Source organism: Canis lupus, chromosome 38, assembly GCF_003254725.2.
Source record: "Canis lupus dingo isolate Sandy chromosome 38, ASM325472v2, whole genome shotgun sequence".
NCBI classification, from domain to species: domain Eukaryota; kingdom Metazoa; phylum Chordata; class Mammalia; order Carnivora; family Canidae; genus Canis; species Canis lupus.
This window is the reverse complement of record NC_064280.1, coordinates 22098731-22125489: the sequence shown is the minus strand read 5'-3', so window position 1 is coordinate 22125489 and position 26759 is coordinate 22098731. Positions and strand designations below refer to the sequence as shown.

Genomic DNA, 26759 nt, shown 5'->3' with positions numbered 1-26759 from the left:
TGCTCCAGTGTGAAGAAGACTGGGAGACACTGATGGTTTACAAGGAGTCCAGACCTCTCTCCAGTAGGTTAAAGACATGGGTTTATTGATGGGCACAAGTGCCCTTCGGTTACTACAGAGAGGTAAAGTAAAGAATATGGAAGGGGCACATAAATTTAACTCAGAAAAGAAATTTCAATTGCCTTTGAATAACCATTTTATATTAGTTTTATATTAAACTCCTATGTTAAATACAGAGTGGGGCAATTGAAGAAGCAGGCTCCATGCAATAGCCACTGCTCGGGGTCTCTGAGTAGGACCTCTTCCAGTTCACACTCATCGCCTTCCTGGGCCCAGCCAGAGTCTCAGCCCCGGTCACCACAGCCTTGCAGAAGTCTGGCCTGAGGACTCAGGGGAGCCCAGCAGACTGTCTAGTTCCCAGCTGCTCAGCCAGCTGAGCCCTTCCTCCAGCATATGCCATGGGGAGCACTCATCAGGGCTTAGAACTTAAATAGAATATGGTTTCTAATTGTGAAGAATTTGCGAAGAAGCTAAAATAGATTTCTAACGATGAGTTCTTGTAAATCAAACCTCATACCGGAGACAAAGCTGGTCTCACTGTCCCATTATCAGGACGGCATGGGCTCGGGGTGATTTTTCCATTCAGAGGTCAGCTTGCTTTGCGCCATCTACTCTCACTCCTGCCCACTCTCCGCTGTGACCAAGTGGCCAGAGGTAAAGGTTTAATATGTGGGGGGAAGTTTTTCCCCTATATTTGAGTAAAACCCCAGCCTCCTCCATGGAGAACTGCCAGCAGCTTGTAGCTAGTTAGTCCATCCTCACAGAGGGGAGCTGTTTCTCTTGCTCTGAGTCACCATTATCTTTCCTCCCTCTTTGGAAGATGGGCCTGGGCAAGGGGAGGGTCTAGAAATATGGTCATTCCAGATTAGAGAGGAGGAAAGATGAGTAACACGTTAGAAAACCAGGGGAAGGGATCTTGATGCTAATAATAACAGCACCCTGCATTTGCATAGCACTTGATAAACTTGCTGTGCGGCTTTGGATTTGCTTTGCGGTCTTTTAAGAACTACCCAACCTGTCTACCCGTTCTTGTCCAGTCTGTAAGTTGAGAGATATTATTTAACTGTCCTGCTCTTATTAGAAATCACTTTCAAAACAAGATACAGACTATAAACAAACTCCCGTATCCTCTCTGGACTGCGCCCCATTCTGTAGACTCCTGTGGTATCATCCATTGCGCTGATTCCCCCAAGCAATGCTGGGATGTGAGAGAGGGAACAGCTGCAGCAATTAGGAATATATGCGAAAGTTCTCCAGCTCCTTGCGGCTCAACCGAGCAGGGTTCTGGGCGTTGAGTTGTCTCTTTCCAACCTGTGAAAGAAAAGGAGAACTTCAGAACCTCCCACTTGGAGATCTTCATAGCAACCTTGGGAGGTATGAATTATTATCCCTATTTTACAGATAAAGAAAATGAAGCTTGGAGTAGTTAAATAAATAACAGGGTCAATGACTAGTAGGAAGTAAAGGAGGAGCTTGAAGCCAGGTCTTCTGGCTCCAATTCTAGTGTTTTTTTTTTTAACATGACCCTGCCTAGATTGCGTTGGCCCACGTGGTGTCCTCTACAACCGTAGTCTGTCTGGTTGGCTTTAATGTGAGGCTACAGCTGAAGTGCCAGGAATCCCAGCAGCACCCATCCACCCTGTCCCTTGTGACCACTGGCAGCCTCTTTATTGGGCCTTGGAAACTCTGGTGTATCATGAGGCTAGTGGGTGGGAGTGCCCTCCATGCCCTAATTTCTCTGGTAAAAGTGGGAAGTATTATACCTACCTCATGGCACTCTATGAGAATTAAATGAGATAATTCGCATGAAGCCACTAGCAGGCTGCCAAATACATAATACGCCCCTAATAACTGTTGAGTCCCTATTTTCCATTACTTAAATGGCCTGATGGGAATATATTCACCTACCAGGCTCAATGGTCACTCTATAGTGTCTATCCCAGCAGCAGCTCAAGATTACCTATGCCCTAGAATGGTTCCCAATTACTTGCTAACTTCAGAAAATCATTTAGCTCTACTTACCCTCCCTTCTCTTCACCCTTGCCCCATACACCCTTGGAAGGGACAGATGTCCAGTGTACAGCCCACAACTGGAGACTAGCTGGAGGACAGCCCTAATTTAAAACACAAGCTCCCCACTGGGTATAATGTAAGACTAATGAATCACTGACCTCTACCTCTGAAACTAACAATACATTATATGTTCATTAATAGAATTTAAATAACAAATAAATAAATAAAAATCTTTAAAATGGAGATAATAAAACAACAAAAATACATTTAAAAAATAAAACTCAAGTTCCCCATTAAGAGTCCAACCCTAATACATGATATGACCTTGAATTAGACCCTTGCTTTCGTTGGACCTCAGTTTCTTTATCTCTAAAATGAAAATGTGGGTAAGAAGATCCCTCGGAGATGCCTGGGTGGCTCAGTCAGTTAAGAACCTGCCTTTGGCTCAGGTCATGATCTCATCAGGGTCCTGGGATTGAGCCTCACATTGGGCTCCATGCTCAGCAGGGAGCCTGCTTCCTTTTATTCCAAAATAAAACAATTTATTTTGTTGTTTTTCTGCTCATGCACGCGCTCTCTCTCTCTCTCTCTTTCTAATGAATAAATAAATATATTATCTTTAAAAAAAAAAAGAAGGCAGCTCCAGAATCTTACCTCTTCATAGATAGTATGACTGAAGGAAGAGCTCTGGTTCTTCTTAGATTCAGACTGCAAATTCAGACAGTAAAGAGTGCTTAACTTCAAGTTGGGAAATATCCCACTCCTAACTGATGTGAGAGGCCCCCGAAGAGACACAAGGTCCAAAAAAATCTCTGGATATTTTAGAATAGAATAGAATAGAATCTCCTGCCCCAAGAGTAAGTAATGGAGTTTATGACCTCCAGAGAAGACACAAGACATACTTGTGTGTGACATGAACCTTCTGAACCAAAGTCAGAGGTTACTCTCCCATATCCACGTGCCCCTCAGATCCGCACATGCACACATTCCCAGCACACACACAAGCATACTCACACACACGCCTTCAGACAGGCCTGATACAAATACTGCTCAGACCATGCATCTCATCAACACAGAGCATACACACACACCCCTAGTGTAAGCAGTTCTGGACACACATAAGAACTGACCCTACCACATACCCTGACCACGGTGAAACCCTAGGAACATTGGAATTCAGAAGCACTTTCAGTAGAATGTAGAATCTCCTAAACAACACCAAGCCTGTGACCATCCCTATGGCCACGTATTGCAGCAGGTAACTTAATTATAAATGTCTCTCATGGCAGAATCTTGAGCGATTGAATAACTTATTGAAAGGAGGGTGAATAAAAAGTCTGAAAAATCTGTCTTAAATCTCTCCCACATTTGACCCTGACCTGCATGTACTCAACACTTCCACAGTTTGGCATATTCCTAACTTCTCATACTACCATGTTAAGTCTAGGTCTTCATACTATGACTCCAGCCTTGGTAATACCATTCTTCCAATCCCTCTCCCACCCAAGGGGAAAAGATGACTAATGAGCACCAGGTACACAAAAGACCTGTGAGCTCAGCTCAGAGCAGGATTTGAGGGGACAGTGATGGGTTGCCTCAGCCCCAAGGCCCCCACCAGCAGATGACTGGTCAGAACATTTCTCTGGTTCCCTGAAAGTCAACATTGTGTCTCTCTAGGTCTGGGCTACTCCTCTGGCTCTGGGCTATATTCCCCCACCTTGGAAACCCCTCTAGTATCTCTTGCCGTCACCTCAGTTGGCCTGCTAAGGACAGCTTAGCCTCTCTGCACAAAGCACCACTTTTCTATCTCTGATTGTTCTTGTCCCACAGAAACTCCTAGAGACTCCTTTAATCCACTGCTGGCTTAGTCTCAGAGCTGTTCTTTTTCTCCAAACGCAATCAGAAAGGCATTTCTTCCTCATTTAAATAGAGCCATTTAACCCAAACTGCTTAGATATACACAACGGAAGGCAACTCACGGAAGTTGCCCACGCACTCTGCAAATGTGGCCCTCCCGTGCACGTGCAAAATCCACATTTGCATTCGCAGCATGCCCTGGAGGAGGAGACTCACCTTCCGGGAAGGCTGTACCAATGCATACAACGTATTGTTTTCTTGTGATGTAGGAGCAGAAGACTAAAGAGAAGAGAAATAAAGTATTTCAGGAACATAGACCCAGCAGCATCCTAGGGCCCTCAGAGGCCATTTCTTCCACCCCTCCCCCCAGCCCTGCCCAAAGAGAAGCCCGAAGTATTAGCCACAGGAACCCTGGACTCAGGAGGTCAGACACCTGAATGCCAGTCCGGCCCTGTCCGCTAAGATGTCACCTAGTCTGTACACGCATTCTCCTCTAACCTTGATAACACACCGACGAGAGGAATGATCATCCTTGGCCCCACTCCACAGATGAGGCTCCGAAAGGATAAATAACCCAAGTCAGATGGTGTAGTCACAGTAGAAGCAGAATTGAAACCCCAGACTCGCCAGAGGTGTTTCCTCAACACCTTAGTACATCCTGTTGGCAACATGCCTTCCTTCTCTGCACCTGAGCCAGGTGTCCTCAAAGGCAGGTAACCACCCTCCTTCTAAGAAGGTCCAGAGGAGGAGGCTCCTTATCACTCAGCATCTCAGGCTGAGATGAGCTCTTCCCTGCATTTATTCAGATTCCTCCTGTTGGGATGCAATGTGGCTAAAGCTAGAAAACTGGCAGATATCAGCCACTCCTGCTCTCTCCCTAAGGCTCTTGAGCTTTGACCCCACTATCAGTAAATCTCAATATCACGGGGAGCAGAAGGAGTCAGTCCCCAACTTGGGAATTCCTGAGTGGCTGTGAGGGTTGAGCACCTCCCTCCCTCCTCTGCTCCTTCTTCCTCAGCTCCTCTTCCCTTCATTGCCCTCCCTTCCCCCTCTCCTCTTCCTCCTTCTCTAGATCATTCCCTGAAACCTATCACCATTTCCCCAGGAATTTTCTTTGCCGGGCAGTTTAGCCACCACGTTGAAGAGTTTACTGCGTCCGGACTGAATTCTTTAAGAAATAAGTTATATTTATCAGAAATTGTTCATCACTGGCCACCAAGAGGCAGCGTTCCCCTCGAGAGAGATGCCCCAGTCTGGGTTAGCGATAATGTTATTTTAGCTGTCAAAATTAGAGGATGCTTCTCCAGTTTATGGTGAATTTCTATAATCCCTGAAAGTGAAAGAGGAAGGGGGCAGGTGGGGCGGAGGCCCAGAAGCCCTCTAGCTCAGCTTTGCCACTCCCCGGCTCTGCGGCCTGGAGCACATTAGTTAACCTGTGTCTGGCTCCTCATCTGAGAAATGGAGGTTGTGCTGGACCTACTTCGTGAGGCTGTTATGTGAGATTCGTTAGGAAAACAGACATAGTAAGTACCTAATAAATGTTATTGTTAAGTCATGAAAAATAAAAGAGAACAACCCAGATACCCTCTTTCCTGAAAACAGGTATAATGAGGAGCAGAGATCAAAAAAACAAAGACAACCTATAAGGGCCCCAAGTATTGGAAGTGGCAGGGAGGGAAAAACAGAAGCTGAGTCCCCTGCCAAGTTTCCTCCTCCTCCCAACTACCTGGGCCACACCTGCTGCCACGCACGGAGGGAGAGAGAAGGCCTATCTACGTCAGACTTCCCAGCCCTGTTCAGCTCTGCCAAGAGACTCCAGAGCCACACAGATCTTTTCAATTTAATGCAGCTGAGGCCAAGCTGTCCTCTAGACTCTAAGAGCCCCAGAGTCCTGCTATTCAGGAGTGTGAGCTTCCGGAAGGCCTCAGGGAGCCCTGGAGGCAGGTATGGGATGGATCCGAGACACGGAGTGGTACCTGGGACTGGATCACAGAGTAGATGGTGCTCCCTTCCCCGGGCGGATTCTGGTTCTGCTCCTGCACAAGAAATAGTAAAGGGCCACGTGGTAACGTGAGCGGAGGGCCGCGTCTGTCCAGATTTGGATGGGGTGGGGAGAGAGAGAGCAAACCAGAGGGGCTCCGGGAAGCTGGAAGGGAGGTGGTCATTAGTTGCCACAGGCTGGGGAGAGACCATAGGAGGAATGACCCACCTGCAGTAGTTAGTGTCCCACCTGGAGTAGTTGGTGTCCCACCCAAGGAACCACCCAGGTGTGAAGAGATGCACTGAGTGACCCGTCCAAGGGGAATCCTATCACTTGCTTTACTTTGGTAATTTAGAAACTTGCCTCTGCTGACTTCGCAGCCAAATTGGCCTCATTAATCACTGATAATGGGCCGAGCTCTGAGTAGGGCTGTGATCTGAGCCTTACCTCGGGCCTTGAAATTCAGAAGCTTTCATTGTTTTAAAGCCCCTTCTCTAGGCCCGGCCTTGGGGGCCAGTTTGCCCTGGGCCTCAGGCCTGCTGCCCCACAACAACCCCTGGACCTGGAGCCAAAGGCAGGGAGACCATCCCGGTCCTGGCCCCTCCTGACCACAGGAGCCCTGAGTGCACATTGCCAGGTGGGGCTCCGAAGGGGACAAGAGGAAGCCAGCAGGGTCCATTAGACAGGGAAGGAGCTAGAGGAGCAGAGAAAACCTCACTATCCTTAGAGGCTAGAAAGTCATAGACATCTGGGGAAAAAAAAAAAAAACAGGATTTTCCTGCTTTGCTTCTCTGCCCAGACCTGAGTGAAGTGTCTCCAGAGAGGTCAGAACTGAGCCCCCGGTAAGAACACATGAACTCGAGATCTAAGCCTTCAGACGCAACCCCGGAGCCGGTAGGGAGGAGCCCGCAAGGGATGAGGCCGCGCAGGAGGAGCTGGAGTCAGAGGCAGAGACAGGCCTGCATCCCCGAGTCCTTGTACTCTGGCTCCCTCCACTAGTCTTCACTTCCTGAACCTAAAACCGTCCTCCCTGTGTGGGAGGAGAGGCAAGTCATCCGGAGCATTCGGGCTTCCGCCGCTGCAGGTGGATGCACTTGCTCTCAGGAGTCTGTCCGCATCGGGTAGTGATGGAGAAAGGGTCTCCTTCGCCTGTCACCCCCGTAGTCCACACCCCACCCCCCCACCACCCCACCCCACCCCAGCCGGGTTCCCCCTGAGACCAGACCCGAGGAAGCAGCTTGTCCGCTCCACCAGGCCTCCCACGTGATAAGGTGGCAAATCTCGCCCCTGTGACTTCCTGCCTCACCTCCTCAGGTGAGCACCCAGAATGGAGGTGGGAAGGGGCCCGTGGGCCCACGCCCCCCACTCCACGTTCAGCTAGGCTCTGCACCCCCCACGCCTGGACCACTTCCTGCCCTGCTCAGCCAGAGCAGCAGGGGGCACTCTGCAGCCCCCACCCCGCAGCCCCCACCCTGCAGCCCCCACCCCGCAGCCCCCCATGCAGCCCCCTGCAGCCCCCCCCCGCACCCTCCCAGCAGCCCCCTCGCAGCCACCCCTGCAGGCCCCTGCAGCCGCCCCCCTGCAGCCCGCCCCCCCCCCCCCGCAGCCACCCCTGCAGCCACCCCCCACCCCCAGCAGAGTTGGCCTCGCAGAGGCCGGAGCCTTGTGCTGACCCGCCTGCTGCCTCGAGCACCCCGGGGGACCCCGGCCTGGGGGGAGCACCCCGCGGACCCCCAGAGCCCCAGCACCCCCATGCCGCTCAGGCGGCCGTCTGCTGCAGCCAGGGCGACCAGCAAGGGACCCCTAAAGGTGAACCTGGACCTGCAAGGACATGAGAGGCCGTGGCCAGATACAAGGGAGCCGGACTGGGGGCCTAGTGCGCCGGTGAGCCTGGCAGGGACGGTGCCCCGAGGGCTGCGCAGGGAGCGGGAGCAGCAACCCCCTCCCCCCCCCGCCCCCGCCGCCCCGTGGGGGTGCTGGGCTCCCGCCTTCTCAGCAATTTCCCGCTTGCTGCTGCTCCTCCACCGCCGGAGCCAGGAGGCCATAGGGAGGGCAGGCCGGGGCTGGGGAGCCCTTTGAGAAGCCACCTGCGTGGTACCCGGTGTCCCCCGGTTCCTGCCCGCCGCCCGAGAAGCACCCCCAGGCTAGGAGACCGACCCCAGCCCCCGGCCTACTTGATTCCTCCCCATCTGCACGTGGTTGACATCTTCATAAACCGTCAGAGGCTCTCCCCGGCAGGCCGCTGTGGGAGGAAAGCAGCAAAGACAGAGCTGGAGAGACTTCCAGAGGGTATCCCATCCAGGCTTCTGCTTCCTCCAGTCCCACCTCCGTCCCAGGTGGCCGAGACCTTGAGGAAGGTTCTAGAAAGGAGGCAGATTAGCGCTCTCCCCAGGGTACCCACAGGGCGTGGGAGCAGCAACCACCCGACACACTTACTGCACCGGGCGGGCAGGTCCCCCACAACCCAGCACCTGCAGCTAAACCGGCCCGTGAGGCTGTGGACATCCCGAGGGCCCCGAAGGTGTGACGTGGGAGCCAGGGCCCAGCATCTGCTGCTGCGGGTCCCCGAATATGCACAGCCATGTCCCAACGCTCCAGAGGCAAAGCAGGTGCTGTGCTCTCAGGCGCACGGCCCCGGGGGCGTCAGGTCAGCAGCAGCACCTCCTGGGGACCCTCCACTTACCTGACTGCCGCTTCTTCCTCCTCCACACACAGAAGCAGGTGAGGGTGACCAGGAACAGTATGAGTAGACAAATGCCGACGATCACCAGAAAGTACACGAAGTTGTCTTCTAGGGACCGGAAAGCACAAGGCCCGAGCTGTCAGCCCGCCTCCCTGCTTCGCACCTGTGCAAACCTGCACTCCCCTCTCACGCCCCACGAATTCATCAGGCCAGCTCTCTCTGTGGTTGAGTGACCTCCCCTGAGTGATGCTAAGAGCACGGATCTTAATATCTGGCAGGCCTGGCTCTGTGCCCTTGGGCAACTTCCTTAACCTCTCTGAGCCTCCGTTTTCTCACTTCTAAAAGGAGATGATGTTATCTGCACAAGGGGGTTGATTGTATGACCTAATATATGTAAAGCATCTGGCACAGCAAATGTGACAACTGTCTATCCTTTTAACTCACCAAAACCTATTGCACCCCACTCTGTGCCAGGCAAGCCCCCACTTTCCCCTTCCTGCCACTCCTCTGCTCTTCCTCATTTGAACTTCTACATTTAATATCTGTGTCACACATGTGGTCGTAGGAGCCCACGGACCAGGGAGAAGGGAAAGGAATTACGTGTTCCGAGTGCTAGCTGAGGCTCTTCACAAACAGAACCTCATCTAATCTTACCAGCAATCCTGGGAGGTACCTATTATCACTCCCATTTTACCCAAGAGAAAAATTGAGGCCCAGAGAGGGTAAGGAATGTGCCTGAGATGGCAGAGCTAGTGAATAACGAAACCATAGCTGACATGACCCAAAAGCCAGCGATCCTTGTCCCTCCAAATCGCTTCAGCTTGGTTCTCTTTTGCCCAGGAATGTCTGGTTTTGTCACCCCTATTTAACTGTAAGTTCCTTAAAGACAGGGACAGCAAGTAGGTTTTTCCCTGTAATGCCTATGCTGACACGTTAAGTATTTATCTCATAAAAATTGGTGCAAACTTAACTCGAGATAAGTCTTAGGATGAGCATAAGCAATAAATCAAGAAGTCTTCCAGAAACCCCTGTGATCATCCTGATGTTCCCACGACCCAGGGCACTGTTGTACACCATAGTTACCCCTTGGGGAACTACGTGGCTTGGGGGAGTTGTCCCTCTAGGAGGAGGAAGCAGGTCTCCAGCAGTCTCTCAGAGGAAGGAAGTGATGATGGTCAGTAGCCATGGCAGGGCTGTGACCCACCCACCAAATAACTAAGCCTTCCCTCCATGAAGAAAGACTCGCATCTCCTAGGAGATTCTTGATGGGGATAAAATTCTTCCCAGACTAAGACAGGCCTGGTTTATGGGAACCTTGTGCCCAGAGACCAGAACCACCCCAGGGAGGGGCGGCAAGGCCCTTGAGGAGGCAGCCAAGAGATCTTATACCCAAGTATCTCCTGAGCCTGATTATGGGGTCCAACACCTTCAACCCTATTAGTCCAGTGTCCCACTTACGCTTGCTGGCAGTCGGACAGCCCTGGGTGAGTCTGAGGGTGTGGTTTGCCGAGCTGACTGGATTGCTGACGTTGCAGGTATATATGTATGAGTCATTGACAACCTGCTCTTCTGATCTGGTGAGATTCATTTCTGTCTGGATCAGCTCACTCCCTCTATACCAAGCATAGCTCACGTTACCACTGCTCGAGACCGAGCAGGACAGAAACAGTTGACATGTATCTCCTTCCAGGACCCTCCACTCCTTCAGTATTTGGGGCATCTCTATATGATCTGGAAGCAGAGATTCTGATCAGAAAGGTGCTGGAGTAAGAGCCCTACAGGAGGCAGGGGGCAGGCTGAGCTGTCCTAGGGACTCACCAAATATAGAAACCTGGAAGTAGTGATTATCCACCTTCCCATTCTCATCAGTCACCTCCAGGTTGTAGCAGCCACTGTGGTTCAGCCGAACTGCCTTGATGAGAAGCGCTAAGTTCTCGGTTGTAAAACTGAGTTTACTGTCGAAATGATTACTAGTCTGCGGTACGTATTTGACATCAGACCCATTCTTCCAAGTCAGTATCACGGAAAATTCCGAAGCTAAGTACCACTTCACCTTCCATTGAGCAGAGTTTATGTGCTTTGTCGGCACCCCGAGGGGCTGTAAGAAGAGTTGCTGTCCTGAGAGTCCAACCACACGTTCAGCAGAACCTAAGGATTCCAGAAAAGAGAACCCAGGCTGGAGGTGGCAGGAAGGGTATCCGCCCAGAGCACTGCAGGCAGTTGGATGTGGCTTCCCTTGAGCCAAGAGGGTGGGTCTATGTTTGGGGAGATCAGAGCCTAAGAGAACCTGAAGGTGTACTTCGCTTTCCTGTCTCCTCTCTCCCCAAACTCTGTGTCCCTCATCTGAAGGAGCCCACCAGCCAGTAATAATAGCTAAAAATCTCCTGACCTCTTACTGTGGGGCAGCAGGTTTTAAACACTTTCTAGGTTTTAACCATGTTTAACTACGTATTTTAACAATGACCCTAAGGAAAAAAAAACAAAAACAAAAAAAAACAAAAAAAAAAAATGACCCTAAGAGAGTTTTATCCCCATTTTACAGGTGGAAAAAAAAAAAAGTGAGTAGAAAGAACTTGAAACTAACTAGCCCAGTTACACAGTGAGAAAGATGAAAGAAAGAAAGAGAAATCCGGCCAGTTTAGCTGTAGAGGACGACTTCTTAACCACAATGGTTTGAACGTGGTATCCGACATTCCTCCCTCCCCGCAGTGCTGAGATGACCACTAGCAGCCTGTGGTGACTGCTGGAAATTCTGAATGGCCAACGAACCTTCTAACCTGAATTCATAGCTCCTTCTTCTGTCCTCCCACAGAACTGGATTCGTAATCCTCTCTTGTAGCACTTAGCACATCAAACTGTGATCATTAGTCATTAACGTTTGCCAGCTTTTGAGTCACTAGAAAGTCTCCACAGGGATTGCTCCCTTAAGAATAGAGAAAAATAAAACTACATGGCCTTGATATATCCCGCATTTGTCCTCTCTAGAGATCAAGATGTGTGCTAAAAAAAATAAGGGTGTGATATAGAGCTGCTAGTTATTGCTTACCGAGGAAAGCCCAGTCAGTAAAGAAAAATGGAGGTTTCAGCGGCCATTTTTAGCAAGCAATAGTGGATGCAGGAAATACAAAGTTTTGCCAGGGAGCATCAGAAAGAATTTAGAAGAAGAATGGGAGATGGGGATTGTTATACAAACAGATCTGTTAAAATCGAGGACAGGACGTTAAGAGGATAGCAATGGAGAGAAGGATTTTTAGATCTTCACATACATTATAAACGCGCTCACTCCCAACCACACCTTCATCCTGGCATTTCCTCAGAAGCCAGAGTAAATAATTAAGAGAATTATTTGGTTGATAGACTGTGTTTCTTTAATCTTGACTCTGAAGAATAAAACACATAGGGTTCCAGGGCACCTGGCTGGCTAGTCAGTAGAGCACGCAAGTCTTGATCTTGGGGTCGTACGTTCAAGTCTTACACGGGTGTAGAGATTACTTAGAAAAAAAATCTTTGAAAAAACAAACAAGAGCATCTGGGAAGCTCAGTCGGTTGAATGTCTGCCTTAGGCTCAGGTCATGATCCCAGGGTCCTGAGATAGAGCCCCCATGTCGGTCTCCCTGCTCAGTGGAGAGTCTGCTTCTCCCTCTCCCTCTGCTGCTCCCCCTGCTTGTCTCCTCTCTCTCTCTCTCTCTCTCTTTCTCTCTCTCAAATAAATAAATAAATTCTAAAACAAAACAAAACACATGGGGTTCCTATTCATATTTCCATGATTTGAACTGGCTCTGCCCTTTGCTAAACCAGAAACAGAGACTGTGTCTTTGTCTCCCATAGTTCTATATATATGAAAATAGGTCAACAGGCACAATCAAGCATTACACAAAGATCCTGAAAACAATCCCCACTGGTTACAATCCCCAGTGTAACCAGGGCCCTGAAGAGTTGTGGCCTCTTTGTGTACAAGACATGGTTCCCTACTCCAGAGAATTTGTGATCCAAAAGCAGAAAACACTTTTACTCCACAATATATACTTAATAGTTGAGATAGATAATCATCTAAAGGGGTGCCTGGGTGGCTCAAGCGGTTAAGGGTCTGCCTTCAACTCAGGCCATGATTTTCAGGGTCCTGGGATAGAGCCCCGCATGGGGCTCCCTGCTCAGCGGGGAGTCAGCTTCTCTCTCTCCCTCTGCCCCTCACCCCCATTCGTGCTCTCTCTCTCTCTCACTCTACTCTCTCTCCCAAATAAATAAAATCTTTTAAAAGATTTTAAAAACAATCATTTTAAAAAACAATCATTTAATGACTTCTAATTATGATAATGAAGACCACATTAAGACATGCTAACCAACCCTCCCATGGAGAATAACCAAAAAAAAAAAAAATAATTGGCAAAATATAAAAGCATGTTGCTAAAGGCATCAGGGAGCTAATAAAGCAGTGAAATACTATGAGGCCAAGATCTGGAAGAAGGAAATTCAGAGAGGTGAGACCAGCATTTTTGACTCCTCTTCCCTGGAGGTTTGCAATAAACTCAAGAAACTAAAAGGACACAAAGTTCAGGGATCTTGTGTAAAGAAGTGGGTATATGCCAGTTAAGCGATGCACTCTTAATTTCTGCTGAGGTCATGATCTCAGAGTTGTGAGATGGAGCCCAGAGTCAGGCTCTGTGCTCACCAAGGAGTCTGCTTGAGATTCTCTCCCTCTCCTGCCCCTCCTCCCCTTCAAATAAATAAATGAATGAATAAAATCTTTAAAAAGAAAAGAAGTGGGTATACCTAAATCCATCAGATTTGGGGTTGGTATCATAAAGGGCTACACACTGAGGGTAAGAGCAAGCAAGAAATAGACCAACTCTCACAGGAACTGAAGCTTAGTTTTGAATCATCCCAACTCTTAATTGGATTAGAGTAATCTAGAATTTCTAGTATTTCTAACTTGGCTGCCTACTAGAGGCAAATATAAATTATTCCTGGAGGAAAATAACATCAACGCAAGCATTAAATTATTTCTAAAATGTTGAGGGGTGCCCGAGTGGCTCAGTTAACTGTCTGCCGACTCAGGTCATGATCTCGGGGTCCTGGTATAAAACCTCACATTGGACTCCCTGCTCAGCAGGAGGGCTGCTTCTCCCTCTGTTCCTCCCCCCACCCCACTTGTGTGCACTCTCTCTCCCTCTCTCTCAAATAAGTAAATAATCTTCTAAAAAATTATTCCTAAGATTTTCATACATAATGTCCAAAATGAAATAAAAAACAAACAAGCCTAAGGAGAGGAGACATGTACAAAACTCAAAAAGAAAAAATAATAGAAATAGGCTTAAAGGGCATCTAGATAACTGTATAATTCTATTTAATGTTTCAAGGAATTAAAATTTAAAGTTTGAGAATTTCAGCAGAAAATCAATATGATAGAATGTAAAAATGGCCATGCCCCTTGCAATGTGGCTTTGTAGCTCCACTCATCATCGAGAGATGGGGCTCACTTCCCCATCTCCTGTAACTGGGCTGGCCTTCTAATACAGGGCAGCAAAAATGACATTATGCCAGGGGCGCCTGGGTGGCTCAGTCAGTTAAGCATCTGACTTTGGCCCAATTTCTGATCTCAGGGTCCTGGGATTGAGCCCCACCTCAGGCTCCACGCTCAGCGGAGAGTCTGCTTCTCTCTCTGCCTCTGCCCCTCCCCCCCATTCATGCTCTTTCTGTCTCTCAAATAAATAAATAAAATCTTTTTTTAAAAAGAGAGAGAAAGGACACAGAGATGGAAAATATTATACAACAGAGGATCAACAAGCCATTTTTTATTTTATAAAAAAAATGAAGTATGGTTAATGCATAGATTGATGAAAAGAAATGTGAAAAGATACAAATAAGCAATATCAGAATTTTTTAAAGATATCACCACAGATCCTACAGATACTAAGATTTTAAGATACAAGCATATAAGAGCGTATAAACTGCTTTCCATCAATAAATTTTAAAATTGAGATTAAATAGAAATTTTCTATTAAGTAAATTGAATCTATATTGAAAAACTTTCTCTCAAAGTAAACATCACTGGTTAACTCTACAAAATATTTAGAAAGAAGTAACTCCAATCTTATACAAAAGCTTTCAGAGATAGAAGTAGATAATACTTCTGAACTTGTTTTATTAGGTTAACATAGTTATTAGGTAGACACCAAAATCTGCAAGGTTGTCACAAGAGAAGAAAATTAAAGGCTCTTTCACTCAGAACCATAGGTGCAAAAATCCTAAGCAAAAGATGTACAAACAAAATAGAGTAAAATATATAAAGAAACAAGAAAGTGCAGCCTATTTACAAGGGAGGAAAAGAAAGTAACAGAAACTGCCCATGAAGAATCGTAAACATTGGACTTAATAGGCAAAAACTTTTTAAATTTATTTATTCATGAGAGATACACAGAGAGAGACAGGCAGAGACACAGACAGAGGGAGAAGCAGACTCCTCACAGGGAGCCCAATGTGGGACTCGGTCCCTGAACCTGAGATCATGCCTTGAGCTGAAGGCAGAAGCTCAAACCACTGAGCCATCCAGGCTTCCCTATTTTTTTTTTTAAGTAGTCTCCATATCCACCATGGAGCCCAACACAGGACTTGAACTCACAACCCTGAGATCAAGACCTGAGCTGATATCAAGAGTCAGACCCTTAACCAACTGAGCCACCCTGGCACCCCTAGTCAAAAACTTCATATCAGCTGTCCGAAATTTAACAACACAACTACATCAATTAAAATTATTCAAGTTGAGGGGGATCCCTGGGTGGCTCAGTGGTTTAGTGCCTGCCTTTGGCCCAGGGCAAGATCCTGGAGACCTGGGATAGAGTCCCACATCGGGCTCCCAACATGGAGCCTGCTCCTCCTTCTGCCTCTCTCTCTCTGTGTCTTTCATGAATTAATAAATAAATAAAATTTTTTAAAAGATTATTCAAGTTGAGGAATAGAAAGAGAAAAGAATGAAGAAAAATAAGGAGCCTAAGAGACCTGCGGGATGCCAGCAAATATACCAACATGCGCATAATGGGAGCCCAAGAAAGAAAGGAAAGAGACAAAGGGGCAGAAAGAATATCTGAAGAAATAATGCCCCAGAACTTCCCAAATTCAATAATACATGAATATACATATCCAAGAAACTCAATGAATTCCAAATAAGTTAGACACAAGAGATCAATACCAAGATATAGTCTAAAATGTCAAAAATCAAAGACAGAGAATCTTGAAAGCAACAAGAGAAAAGCAACTTGTCATGCACAAGGAATCCCCAGTAAGATTAACAACCAATTTCTCTTCAGAAACCATAAGGCTAGAAGGCAGTGAGATGATGTATGTAAAGCGCTGAAAGTTTGTGGAGGCCACCAACCAAGAATTCTATGTCCAACAAAATTATCTCACAAAAAAAAAAATGAAGACATTCCCAGACAAATAAAAGCTGGGAGTTGTTGCTAACAGGTCTATAAAGCAGGCCTATCCTACCCTATAAAGCAGGACTAAAGAGATGAAGGCACCAGGCAGTAACCCAAAGTCACGTGAAGAAATAAAGAACAGTGCTGAAGGGAATTATATAGGTAACTACCACAGCCAGCATTATTACTTTTTGGTTTGTAACTCTTTTTTATGATATGGGGGAAAAAAGAGCTTAAAACAGCAATTATAAATCCACGCTAATAGGCACACATTGTATAAAAACGTCATTTGTGCCAACATAAAGTGGAGAAGAAAGAGTTGGTAGTAATTCAAATTAGCACCACTCCCTAACTTCCAGAGGGGAGACAGGGCTAGAGTTATTAACCAATCATGCTTATGGGATCATGGGATACTCTTGAGGAATCCTCCATAAAATCCCAATACCATAGGTTTTGGGGATTTCCAGGTAGGTGAACCCATCCCACTAGAACGACACACCCCAATTTCATGGGACAGAAGCTCTTGTATTTAGGACCCTCACTCCCAGACCTTGCCCTATGTATCTCTTCATCTGTACCCTTTATCACATCCCTTAATAAGCTGGTAAACATAAATATCTCCCTGAGTTCTGTGAGCTGCTTCCACAAATTAATGGAACCAGAAGAAGGGGTGGTCACTGGAACTTTTGACCTATAACCAGTTGGTCAGAAGCACAGATGACAACCAGGGCTTGTGACTGGCATCTGAAGCAGGGAGCCACACAGTCTTGCGGGACTGAATCCTGAACTTGTGAGATCTGATGCTATCTCTGGACACACAGAGTCAGAATTGAGTTGAATTATAGGACACTAGGACAATTATAGCTGGTGTCACAGAGAACTGCTTTCAGAAACCCCACACACTGTTGGTGGCCAGAGGTGTCAGAGTGAAGTGTTCCGCGTGAGTGGTAAAGGAGTCATACAGGAAAGGAAGGCAAGAGGGGAAACACTAGGTAGTGCGATACAGTTTTTTAAATGCAAGGGAAGTGAACTAAGAGTGGCAAGCCAGCAGAAAAGGAGCAGTTTGAAGAAAAGTCAGAGTCATCATCAGGGACAGAAAAGTCCCGGGCTGGCCTCGTGGATGAAGTAGTGATGTCCAGAGCATGCAGGAAAGGATGAGCCAAGCAGAGGTTAATGGGGTTGCTTATGGGAGCAAATGAGGTCGTTGACATTGGGGAACCCCTCACTGGTGTTTCTGATGTTGGGGAATGGTTGGTGGGAATCCAACCCAGGTGTCTGCTTTCCTGCAGAAGGTGGGTATAAGTTGATGGAGCCTGTGACCATGGAACTGGCCCTCAACAAGATGGTGAAGGTCTGGAATCATCTCTCTGGGAAATGGGAAGAGCTGAGGGCCAAAAGCAAGGAATCCCAGGACACCGAGGGCCTGGCTGAGAATGGAGGCTCTGAACTGGTCGTTGCTCTTTGGTGCTGAATTTCCTCCCGCAGCCCTCACCAGCCTGGTGTGGGGAGAAAGATCAGAGTGGGGCAGGGCTGGGAGGGGATGGGGGCAGATGTTGTAGGGAAGGAACAGTGGAAGAGCAAGCAGGCAAGGTACTATGTACCGGGTGCTGGGACTCAGTCCCGTCCCAAAGGGCTTATACACCAAATGGAGAGACAAGAAACACTGGTATGAAAATAACTTTCATACAAGTTACCTCAGCCTGTGTGAGAGGTAGGAGAGGCTCTGACAAAGAGTCCTGGCTTGTTCGGAGGGGAGAGCCACAGCAGATTCCGGTGGTCAGGGGAGGCCCTGGGGCTGCCACCGCTGCTGTTGCTACTGTTCAGCAGCTTTGGGGCCCCTCTTCCGGTGGTTAAGAACAAATGGGATAAAACAGTAACTCTGCAGAGGGAGAGCAGACAGCACGGGTGGGGGGGGGCGCCTGTCAAGAAGATCTGACCAGCAGGGAGTCCCACTCAGCCTGAGCTCAGGTGCAGGAGCTGCAGCCTCCAAAGCTGTGCAGGGTCCACAGTCAGCTCTGTTGACTCTGACCCACGCTGCTGGTGGAGGAGGGGTGAGGCCTGAGTGCCTGGGAGGAGGCGGAGGAGAGTCTCAGAGCAGCATACTTCCACCAGCCAACAAAAGGATGTTGAGGTTTTCTCAGCTTGGGGTTGTGCCACTAGGCGTAAGGTGAAGGCAATAGAGGGAGCACCCGCTGGGGACTATGTGAGCAGAACCCAGTGAGATCCCAAAAGTGCTGGGGCAGGGCCCGCCTCAGTCAAAGCAAAAGCATAAAGCCAATAAAGCACCCTCCAGGGCCCACATCCCATTTCATCTCTCCTCTTCTTCTCCACTTAACCCCACACTTGGGGGGTTTCGCTGGCCATATTGACTCCTCTCCTCAGACAGTGCAACCCCTTATCCTCTATTGACCTTACTCAGCCCATGGCCCTCCCAACTCCTTGTAGCAGTTAGCTGAACCAGCTTCTTTATGCTCTTTCTCCAAGCTAACAGGTGGACTTGCTTTTCATTTCCCATCCAAAACCTATGGTTTCCCTACATCCGTTCCACTGTTCCCTCTACTCACATTATCTTTCTACCTCACCCCCTCTCCTGAGCAATTCTGCATCCCCCTAGAAGCATCCCACCTCCCCCTAGAAGGAATCTCCATTTTCACAGCTCCCTTTGTGCTCTAAATGGATCTTGCCTGTCAGTGATACTTCCTTTATAATTATTGCTTCACATACTAATTTTCCTCTAACTGTTTTAAAGATTCTTAAGGGGGCAGCCCCGGTGGTGCAGCGGTTTAGCGCCGCCTGCAGCCTGGGGTTTGATCCTGGGGACCCTGGATCGAGTCCCACATCAGGCTCCCAGCATGGAGCCTGCTTCTCCCTCTGCATGTGCCTCTGCCTCTCTCTCTCTCTCTCTCTGTGTTTCTATGAATAAATAAATAAAATCTTTTAAAAAAAATAAAATAAAATAAAATAAAGATTCTTAAGAAAGGACACCCAGGTGGCCCAGCGGTTGAGTGCCTGCCTTTGGCTCAGAGCATGATCCCGGAGTCCTGGGATCGAGTCCCACATCGAGCTCCCTGCATGGAGCCTGCTTCTCTCTCTGCCTGTGTCTCTGCCTCTCTCTGTATCTCTCATGAATAAATAAATAAAATCTTTTAAAAAATAAAATAAGGCTTCTTAAGGATACAATCAACATGTTTCATCTCTGCTTCATCAACAGAATCTTACATAGTTCTTGGAACATAGTAAAGGCTTAATGAAGTTAATTAATTAATTAATTAATTAAACTCAAGAATGTGTCTCAGCTAACTCCTAGAAATTAGTCTACTGCAGGAATTTTGTGCAGAATATCAGGGAGGCTGCAGAGATGCGGCTCCCTTGGTTTTGGCCTTAGCCTTCCAGACTCCACACTCCTGCACCTTCACTTCCCATTTTCAGGGCCTCAAAAGGAAAGTCAGCAGCCCTGAAGCATCATGAGGCTCTCATATACCGGTTGGTTCAATCACTTTGGCAAGCAGTTGGCCAGCATCTGCTGCAAGTCACACAAACCCCATGATTCTACACCTAGCGATAAACCCAACAGACATTCATAAAAGAAAAACATGTACAACAGGCTACTAGCAGCATTATTATAATGAGGGGGGGCAACCCAAAGATTCATCAATAGCAGAATTGATAAATAAACCTCTGTACAGTCCTACACTGAAGTGCCATGAAACGACCATGTGTAAGTAGTAACATAAATTTCATCAGATGTTGAGCAAAAGAAGCCAAACACAGGGCACATACCCTTTACATACAGGCCAAACTAACCTGTGATGGCAGAAGTCAGAATAGTGGTAGCATTTTTGAAAGAAGGAAAAGCTAATGCATGGAGAGAATGTGTGGTAGACACACAAACATGTCCATTTAACAGTAACACATAGAGATGTGTGTTTCTAATTTTGCATGCTTTTCTCTGCATGTATCACACTTTTTTTAAAGATTTATTTATTTATTTATTTATTTATTTATTTATTTATTTATTCATGAGGGACACACAGAGAGAGGCAGAGACATAAGCAGATGGAGAAGCAGGCTCCTCACAAGGAGCCTGATATGGGACTTGATCCGAGGACCTGGGATCATGCCCTAAGCTGAAGGTAGCCGCTCAACCACTCAGCCACCCAGGCATCACACTTTAATAAAAATGTCTGTTGGGGCGCCGGGGTGGCTCAGTGAGCGAAGCATCCGACTCTTGATTTTGACTTAGGTCATGATCTCAGGGTTGTGAGATCAAGCCCCCCCAACGGGCTTCAGGCCCAGCGTGGAGTCTGCTTAAGATCCTCTCTCTCCTTCTCCGTCTACCCTTCCCTGCTTATGCTCTCTCCCTCTCTCTAAAAATAACAAAATTTGGGACGCCTGGATAGCTCAGTGGTTGAGCATCTGCCTTCAGCTCAGGGCATGATCCCTGGTCCAGGGATCAAGTCCCACATGGGGCTCCCCGTGAGGAGCCTGCTTCTCCCTCCGCCTATGTCTCTGCCTCTCTTTCTGTGTGTCAAATAAATAAATAAATAAATAAATAAAATCTTTAAAAATAAATAAATAGGGGATCCCTGGGTGGCACAGCGGTTTGGCGCCTGCCTTTGCCCCAGGGCGCGATCCTGAAGACCCGGGATCGAATCCCACGTCAGGCTCCCGGTGCATGGAGCCTGCTTCTCCCTCTGCCTGTGTCTCTGCCTCTCTCTGTGTGTGTGTGTGACTATCATAAATAAATAAAAATTTATTTTAAAAATAAATAAATAAATAAAAGTAAAATAAATAATTAAAAATAAATAAATAAGATTAAAATAACAAAAAGTAAATTAAACTTTTAGATGTCTGTTTATGAAGACAATGGTCCAGCAATGCCCAGAGTCACTTCTATGGAACCAGTTCCCTCCAGGAGGGTGCTGCAGCCCTGAGTTCTCTGAGTCCCAGTCCGTTCCCTGTGCCCAGTGACTTCATCATTCACTTTGTTTCAGGGGAGATGCAGTGAGGAAGAGATGAACAAAAACAACTACAGTCTTCTTAGGATTTGCCTGGGTCCCCGCCAGAGCAGATGGAATCAGAGACTCCTTCCTGAGACGTGAAAATTTCAACACAATCTGTAAGAACAGCCAGCAAGCATGCCTTAGAGCTAATCCATGAGATGCTGCCCTGCCCATTTATGCTGTCTACTGCTCCTGGGTGTACACAGTCTCCAGTGTGTCCTTTGGGGTTCACTCAAAATGCACACTCAAACCTGAATTTAGAGCCCAGACCCACCCCTGGGCAGCCATTTGAAGGTCCCTGTTCCCCAATACATCTGACTTCAAAATCACCCCAATCTGTTTCTAAGAATGCCTAAAAATAATTCATTTTATTCACTCAGTTAGCATTTCAAGTACCTACTGTGTGGGCACAGTGTAGCTGTAATTATGTATTGAGTCCTGTAGTAGATATCAGCTCTGTGAAGGAGGGGCCCATGTATTGATTCACCATCGAATTCTCAATACCTAGCCCAGGGCCTGGCCCAAAGGTGTGCATCAGGGAAGGACTGGGAATCAAGAGGGAGATGTCCCTGTGAAAACAATTTGAATATTCTACATTATACAATGTAATAATAGGATTAAGTGTCTTGAATATGTGTTCTTTTAAGTTAAAAATATTGCATTCTCCCAAAGATCCCAGTTGGAACAATGAGAAAACCCTCAGAAAAGAGTCTCCATTTAAAACATCAACTCATGCAGGATTTTCTAACTCACTTTCAACTCAAGTGACTAGCCCACAAATTAGTCACTCTTCTTGCCTCTGATCACAAAACTAAGTGAAACATAGACCCTACCTCCAAAGAACTGAGCAACATGAGCAATCATTTGGAGGGACTTAGTGTAAGAACTTTCTAAGCATGTTATAATACCACACCTCACCTATGCTCACACATTCCTATGGAGCATGCACCACTGTTGACTTCACTTTATGAATGAAAAATCTAAAAAATAAGAGGTTAGTTAGCTTCTTCAATGCCACAGAGGGAGTACGTGGCTTAAAATCTAGAACAGAGGATGCCTGGGTGGCTCAGCGATTAAGTGCCGCCTTCAGCCCAAGGCGTGATCCTGGAGTCCTGGGATCGAGTCCCACATCAGGCTCCCTGCGTGGAGCCTGCTTCCCCCTCTGCCTGTGTCTCTCCTCTCTTTCTATGTGTCTCTCATGAATAAATAAATAAAATCTTATTAAAAAATAAAATCTAGAACAGCTTCAGGGCACCTGGATGCTCAGTCCATTAAGTGTCTGCCTTCAGCTCAGGTAATGATCCCAGGGTCCTGGGATCCAGCCCTGCATTGGGCTCCCTGCTGAGCAATGAGCTTGCTTCTCCCTCTCCCTCTCCCTCTGCCTTCTCACCCCCTGCTGTGCTCTCTCTTTCTTTCTCTCTCTCTCTCTCTCTCTCTGTCAAATGAATAAATTAAAGCTTTAAAAAAATAAATAAATAAATAAATAGGATCCCTGGGTGGCGCAGTGGTTTAGCGCTTGCCTTTGGCCCAGGGCACGATCCTGGAGACCCGGGATCGAGTCCCACATCGGGCTCCCGGTGCATGGGGCCTGCTTCTCCCTCTGCCTGTGTCTCTGCCTCTCTCTCTCTCTCTCTCTGTGACTATCATAAATAAATAAAAATAAATAATAAAAATAAAAAATAAATAAATAAATAAATGAATAAATAAATAAATAGGGCAGTCCAGGTGGCTCGGTGGTTTAGCACCGCCTTCAGCTCAGAGTGTGATCCTGGAGACCCAGGATCGAGTCCCACGTCAGGCTCCCTGCATGGAGCCTGCTTCTCCCTCTGCCTGTCTCTGCCTCTATCTCTCTCTGTGTCTCTCATGAATAAATAAATACAATATAAATAAATAAATAAATAAATAAATAAATAAATAAATAAATAAAATCTAGAACAAGCTTCTCTCACCAATGAAACTCGCCATTAGACAAACTCTCACTTTCTTCTATGGATTAAAGTATCCACCCTTCCATTCATTCAATAAGTATTTAGTGAATTTTAATTGTGCAAGATACTGTTCCAGAGGCTGAAGATACAGCAATGAACAAAACAGACAAAAGCCCTGGTCTTGAGGAGCTTACATTCTAGTGAGGTAAAGAGGAGCCTGGGAGACAGAAAAGAAATCAAAGGTGGAAACAATAGAGCATGTACAATGGAGATGAGGACTACAGAGAAAAATAAGCGAAGGGGGATAAGGCATTACAGGATAACGAGGTTGACATTTTTAGTGGAAGTCATCACCAAGAAGGTGGTATTTGAGCAGAATCATGAGGGGCTGAGGGAGCAGGCCAGGTGGCCAGCAGGGAGGTGGCATTCCAGGTAGAGAAAACTGGGTGCAAACCATAGAGTGCAGTGCTCTCCGGGAGCAGCAGGTCAGAGATGCTGAACTCAGGACATGCAAGAAAGGAGAGAGGAAGGGGAGGAGGGCTCAGGGAGGCCAGATCACATAGACCACTGTGAAATGTGTGGCTTTTACGCAACATGCAGAAGCCTTTTGAAAAGGCTCTGCAAAGCTCTAGAGTGATAGGAGCTTCTTACAAATACATTATGTATATTAAATTCTTCAGTAAGCCAAGTTTAAAAAAACAAGATTTCACTGCTGTCATATGCCCTGATGGGATGCCCTGAAATAGATACAGCATCCCAAAAAGCATAGCCCAGCTCACACGAGGAAACCTTACACAAACCCAGATTGAAAAGCCTTCCACAAAACAACTGACTTGTACTCCAAAAAATGTCAAAGTCATAAAAGATAAAGAAAGGCTGGGAAGTAGTTTTAAAAAACATAATAACAACAAAAAGGATGGCTGGCTGGGTCGGTCAGTAGAGCATGTGACTCTTGATTTTGAGGTTGTGAGTTCAAGCTCCACGGTGGATGGGAAAGCCTACTTTAAAAAAATTTTTTTCTAATAGGAAAATAAAAGACATAGCAAAAAAAGGCATAACAACTGAAAGTAATACATGATCCTGATCGGATTCTGCATTGGGGAGGGGAGTGCCATAGAGCACATTACTGGGACAATCGGTAATATTTAAATACAGACCGTGTATTTAATCGTATCAATGTTATTTTTTTAAGATTTTATTTATTTATTTGACAGAGAGAGAGAGAGCACACATAGAGGGAGTGGCAGATAGAGAGAGAGGAGAAGCAGGCTCCCCCCAGAGCAGGGAGCCTGATGCAGAACTCGAACCCAGGACCCTGGGATCATGACCTGAGCCGAAGGCAGATGTTTAACCAACTGAACCACCCAGGTGCCCTAATTGTATCAATGTTAAATTTACTAAATTTGATAATTGTGCTGATATGATATTTTATTATATGGGAAAGCCCATGTTCTTAGAAGATTCAGGCTTTAAAATTTAAGAGTAAAGGGACACGATGTCCGCAACTCACTCTCAAATGGTTCGGCAAAAATTAATATTATTATACTTTTTTTCTATGTTTTTTAATTTAAATTTTGTTAGCTAACATACTTCTTATACATTTATACCCACACACCTATATGAGGACAAAGAGAAATAAAGCAAATGTGATAAAATGTTAACAACTGATGAATCCAGGCAAAGAAAATATAAGAATTCTTTTGTGCTATACTTGCAACTTCTCTGGAACTCTGAAATTATTATTTTAAACTTTTTATTTTAAAAATTTAGGGTTAAAAATTTTAAAAAAGAAAAATAAAAATAAAAATTTAGGGTTGCCTGGATGGCTCAGTTGGTTAAGCATCTGACTCCTAGCTCAGTTCTTAATCTTAGAGTCACAAGTTCAAGCCCCATGTTGGGCTCCTTGTTGCATGTGGAGCCTACTATAAATCAATCAATCAATGTTTAAAAATTAGGAGCACCTGGGTGGCTCAGTGGTTGAGCATCTGCCTTCAGCTCAGGTCGTGATCACGGGGTCCTGGGATCGAGTCCTACACCAGGCTCCCCATAGGGAGCCTGCTCCTCCCTCTGCATGTCTCTGCCTCTCTCTCTGTGTCTCATGAATGAATAAATAAAATCTTTATTTAAAAAAAATATATATTACTTATTTATTTATTCATGAGAGACACACAGAGAGGCAGAGACACAGGCAGAGGGAGAAGCAGGTTCCATGCAGGGAGCCCGACGTGGGACTCGATCCTGGGACTCCAGGATCACACCCTGGGCCAAAGGCAGGTGCTAAACCGCCGAGCCACCCAGGCTGCCCCAATAAATAAAGCCTTAAAAAAAAAATGCTTTTGTTGGGCAGCCTGGGTGGCTCGGCAGTTTAGCGGCACCTTCAGCCCAGCCCGTGATCCTAGGGACCTGGGATCGAGTCCCACGTCGGGCTCCCTGCACGGAGCCTGCTTCTCCCTCTGCCTGTGTCTCTGCCTCTCTGTCTGTGTCTCTCATGAGTAAATAAGATATTTTTTTTAAAAAATGCTTTTGTTACAAATGCCGGTCCCCCTCAGTGCTCTGGAGCCTAGATTGTCTTGGAGGACACAGGACTGCCCACGGTGGGTCTACCTCGGGTTTGTACCGGGCCCTGGACACACCCCACCCTGTGCCCCCCTTTCCTCCCCTTGCACTGAGGGTGCCCTCCACTCACCCCTCGCCGCCGACCTAGAGTGCAGCCTCCCATCTCAGAGCCCCCTCGACGCCGGGGCTGGAGGAAGGGGGAGCAGCCCCCAGCTGAGCTGGTCCCTGCGGAGTTTTCCATGTGCTCTGGAGCTTCCTGCCATTGTCTCCCTATTCCCCCTTCCCCGCCTCCTGCTCCAAGCCAGCATTTCCCTAATAATTTTCAGGTTCTTGTAGCCTCTGGGCTCCTGGAGGTCGCTGATGGAGGAGAGACGGGGCTATGCGGACAGTCGGCATCACCCTCGCCTCGTCCTCGCTGTCTCCCTGCCTCAGCGACCATCTGTCAATCTCCGATTCCAGAACCACCAACTTCCTTAGAGAAACCCGAGCCCAGGGGCCACTTCTCTCTTCTGGTCGCGGTACCAAGTTGAGGCTGTTCCCTTCGTCCTTCCTACAGCCAGCAGAGGGGCCGGCGTCTCCCCAGCGCCCACAGGGCCCCCGGAGCCGGTGGAAAGCAGTGCCCGGGCCCCAGCTGCCCGGGTGGCGGACGCTCAGCCAGATGCCCTCGGGGGGCCTCCAACCCGCCGTCTGACCTGCCCCCCCCAGCCGTCGAGGCCCCAGTGGCCCAGTGCCAGCCCACCAGTAAGCAGCCCAATCCAGGGGCTCCGGCTTCTGATCTCCATGGCCCAAGTCCTTGCCACCCCCCCATGCTGGGCCGGGGCCCCTTACCTTGGCCCCGATGCCCCTGGAGGAGCAGGAGGAGGGTGAGGGTGAGAGCCTGCCCCAACATCCCCAGAGGACCGGGCGCTCCTCTCCCGCCAGACGCGCTGCAGGTGCACAGGCTTAGCAGCCGCCAGCCAGGCGACGGGGAGCAGAACTGCCTCGCTCTTTGTCCGGCCACAATTTCCTCAACTCAAGGCTGTTCTCAACGGCTGAGAGCGAACAAGACCACGGAGAAAGCCCCAGTACCTGGACCTGGTCCTACAGCTCGCACGAGCTCAGTACTCAAACTGGGCCTCAAGTGGGCGGGTGCTGAGTTCACAGTGACTCACAAAACCAGCTTCGAAATCCTGTCCATTGCTCGGCCCCGGGCAGGCTGCCTGGTTCAAGGGACAGACGACCAAGAAATGCCCCAGGTCTCCCCATCCTACCGGCAACAAGGAG

The 26759-nt window shown here is 47.6% G+C and overlaps 1 protein-coding gene across 1 annotated transcript; it reads right to left on the bottom strand.

Moving 5' to 3' along the window:
* Nucleotides 1–64: 64 nt before the first annotated feature.
* CD244 (CD244 molecule) lies at nt 65–26759 on the bottom strand. The gene is made up of 9 exons (XM_025420788.3): nt 26325–26759; nt 10413–10742; nt 10053–10325; nt 8595–8702; nt 8086–8153; nt 5907–5966; nt 4147–4209; nt 2728–2781; nt 65–1371 (listed from the first exon to the last, which is right to left on the bottom strand). The coding sequence occupies exons 1-9, from the start codon at nt 26383–26385 to the stop codon at nt 1291–1293; spliced, it is 1098 nt and encodes a 365-aa protein (XP_025276573.1). The 5' UTR covers nt 26386–26759; the 3' UTR covers nt 65–1290.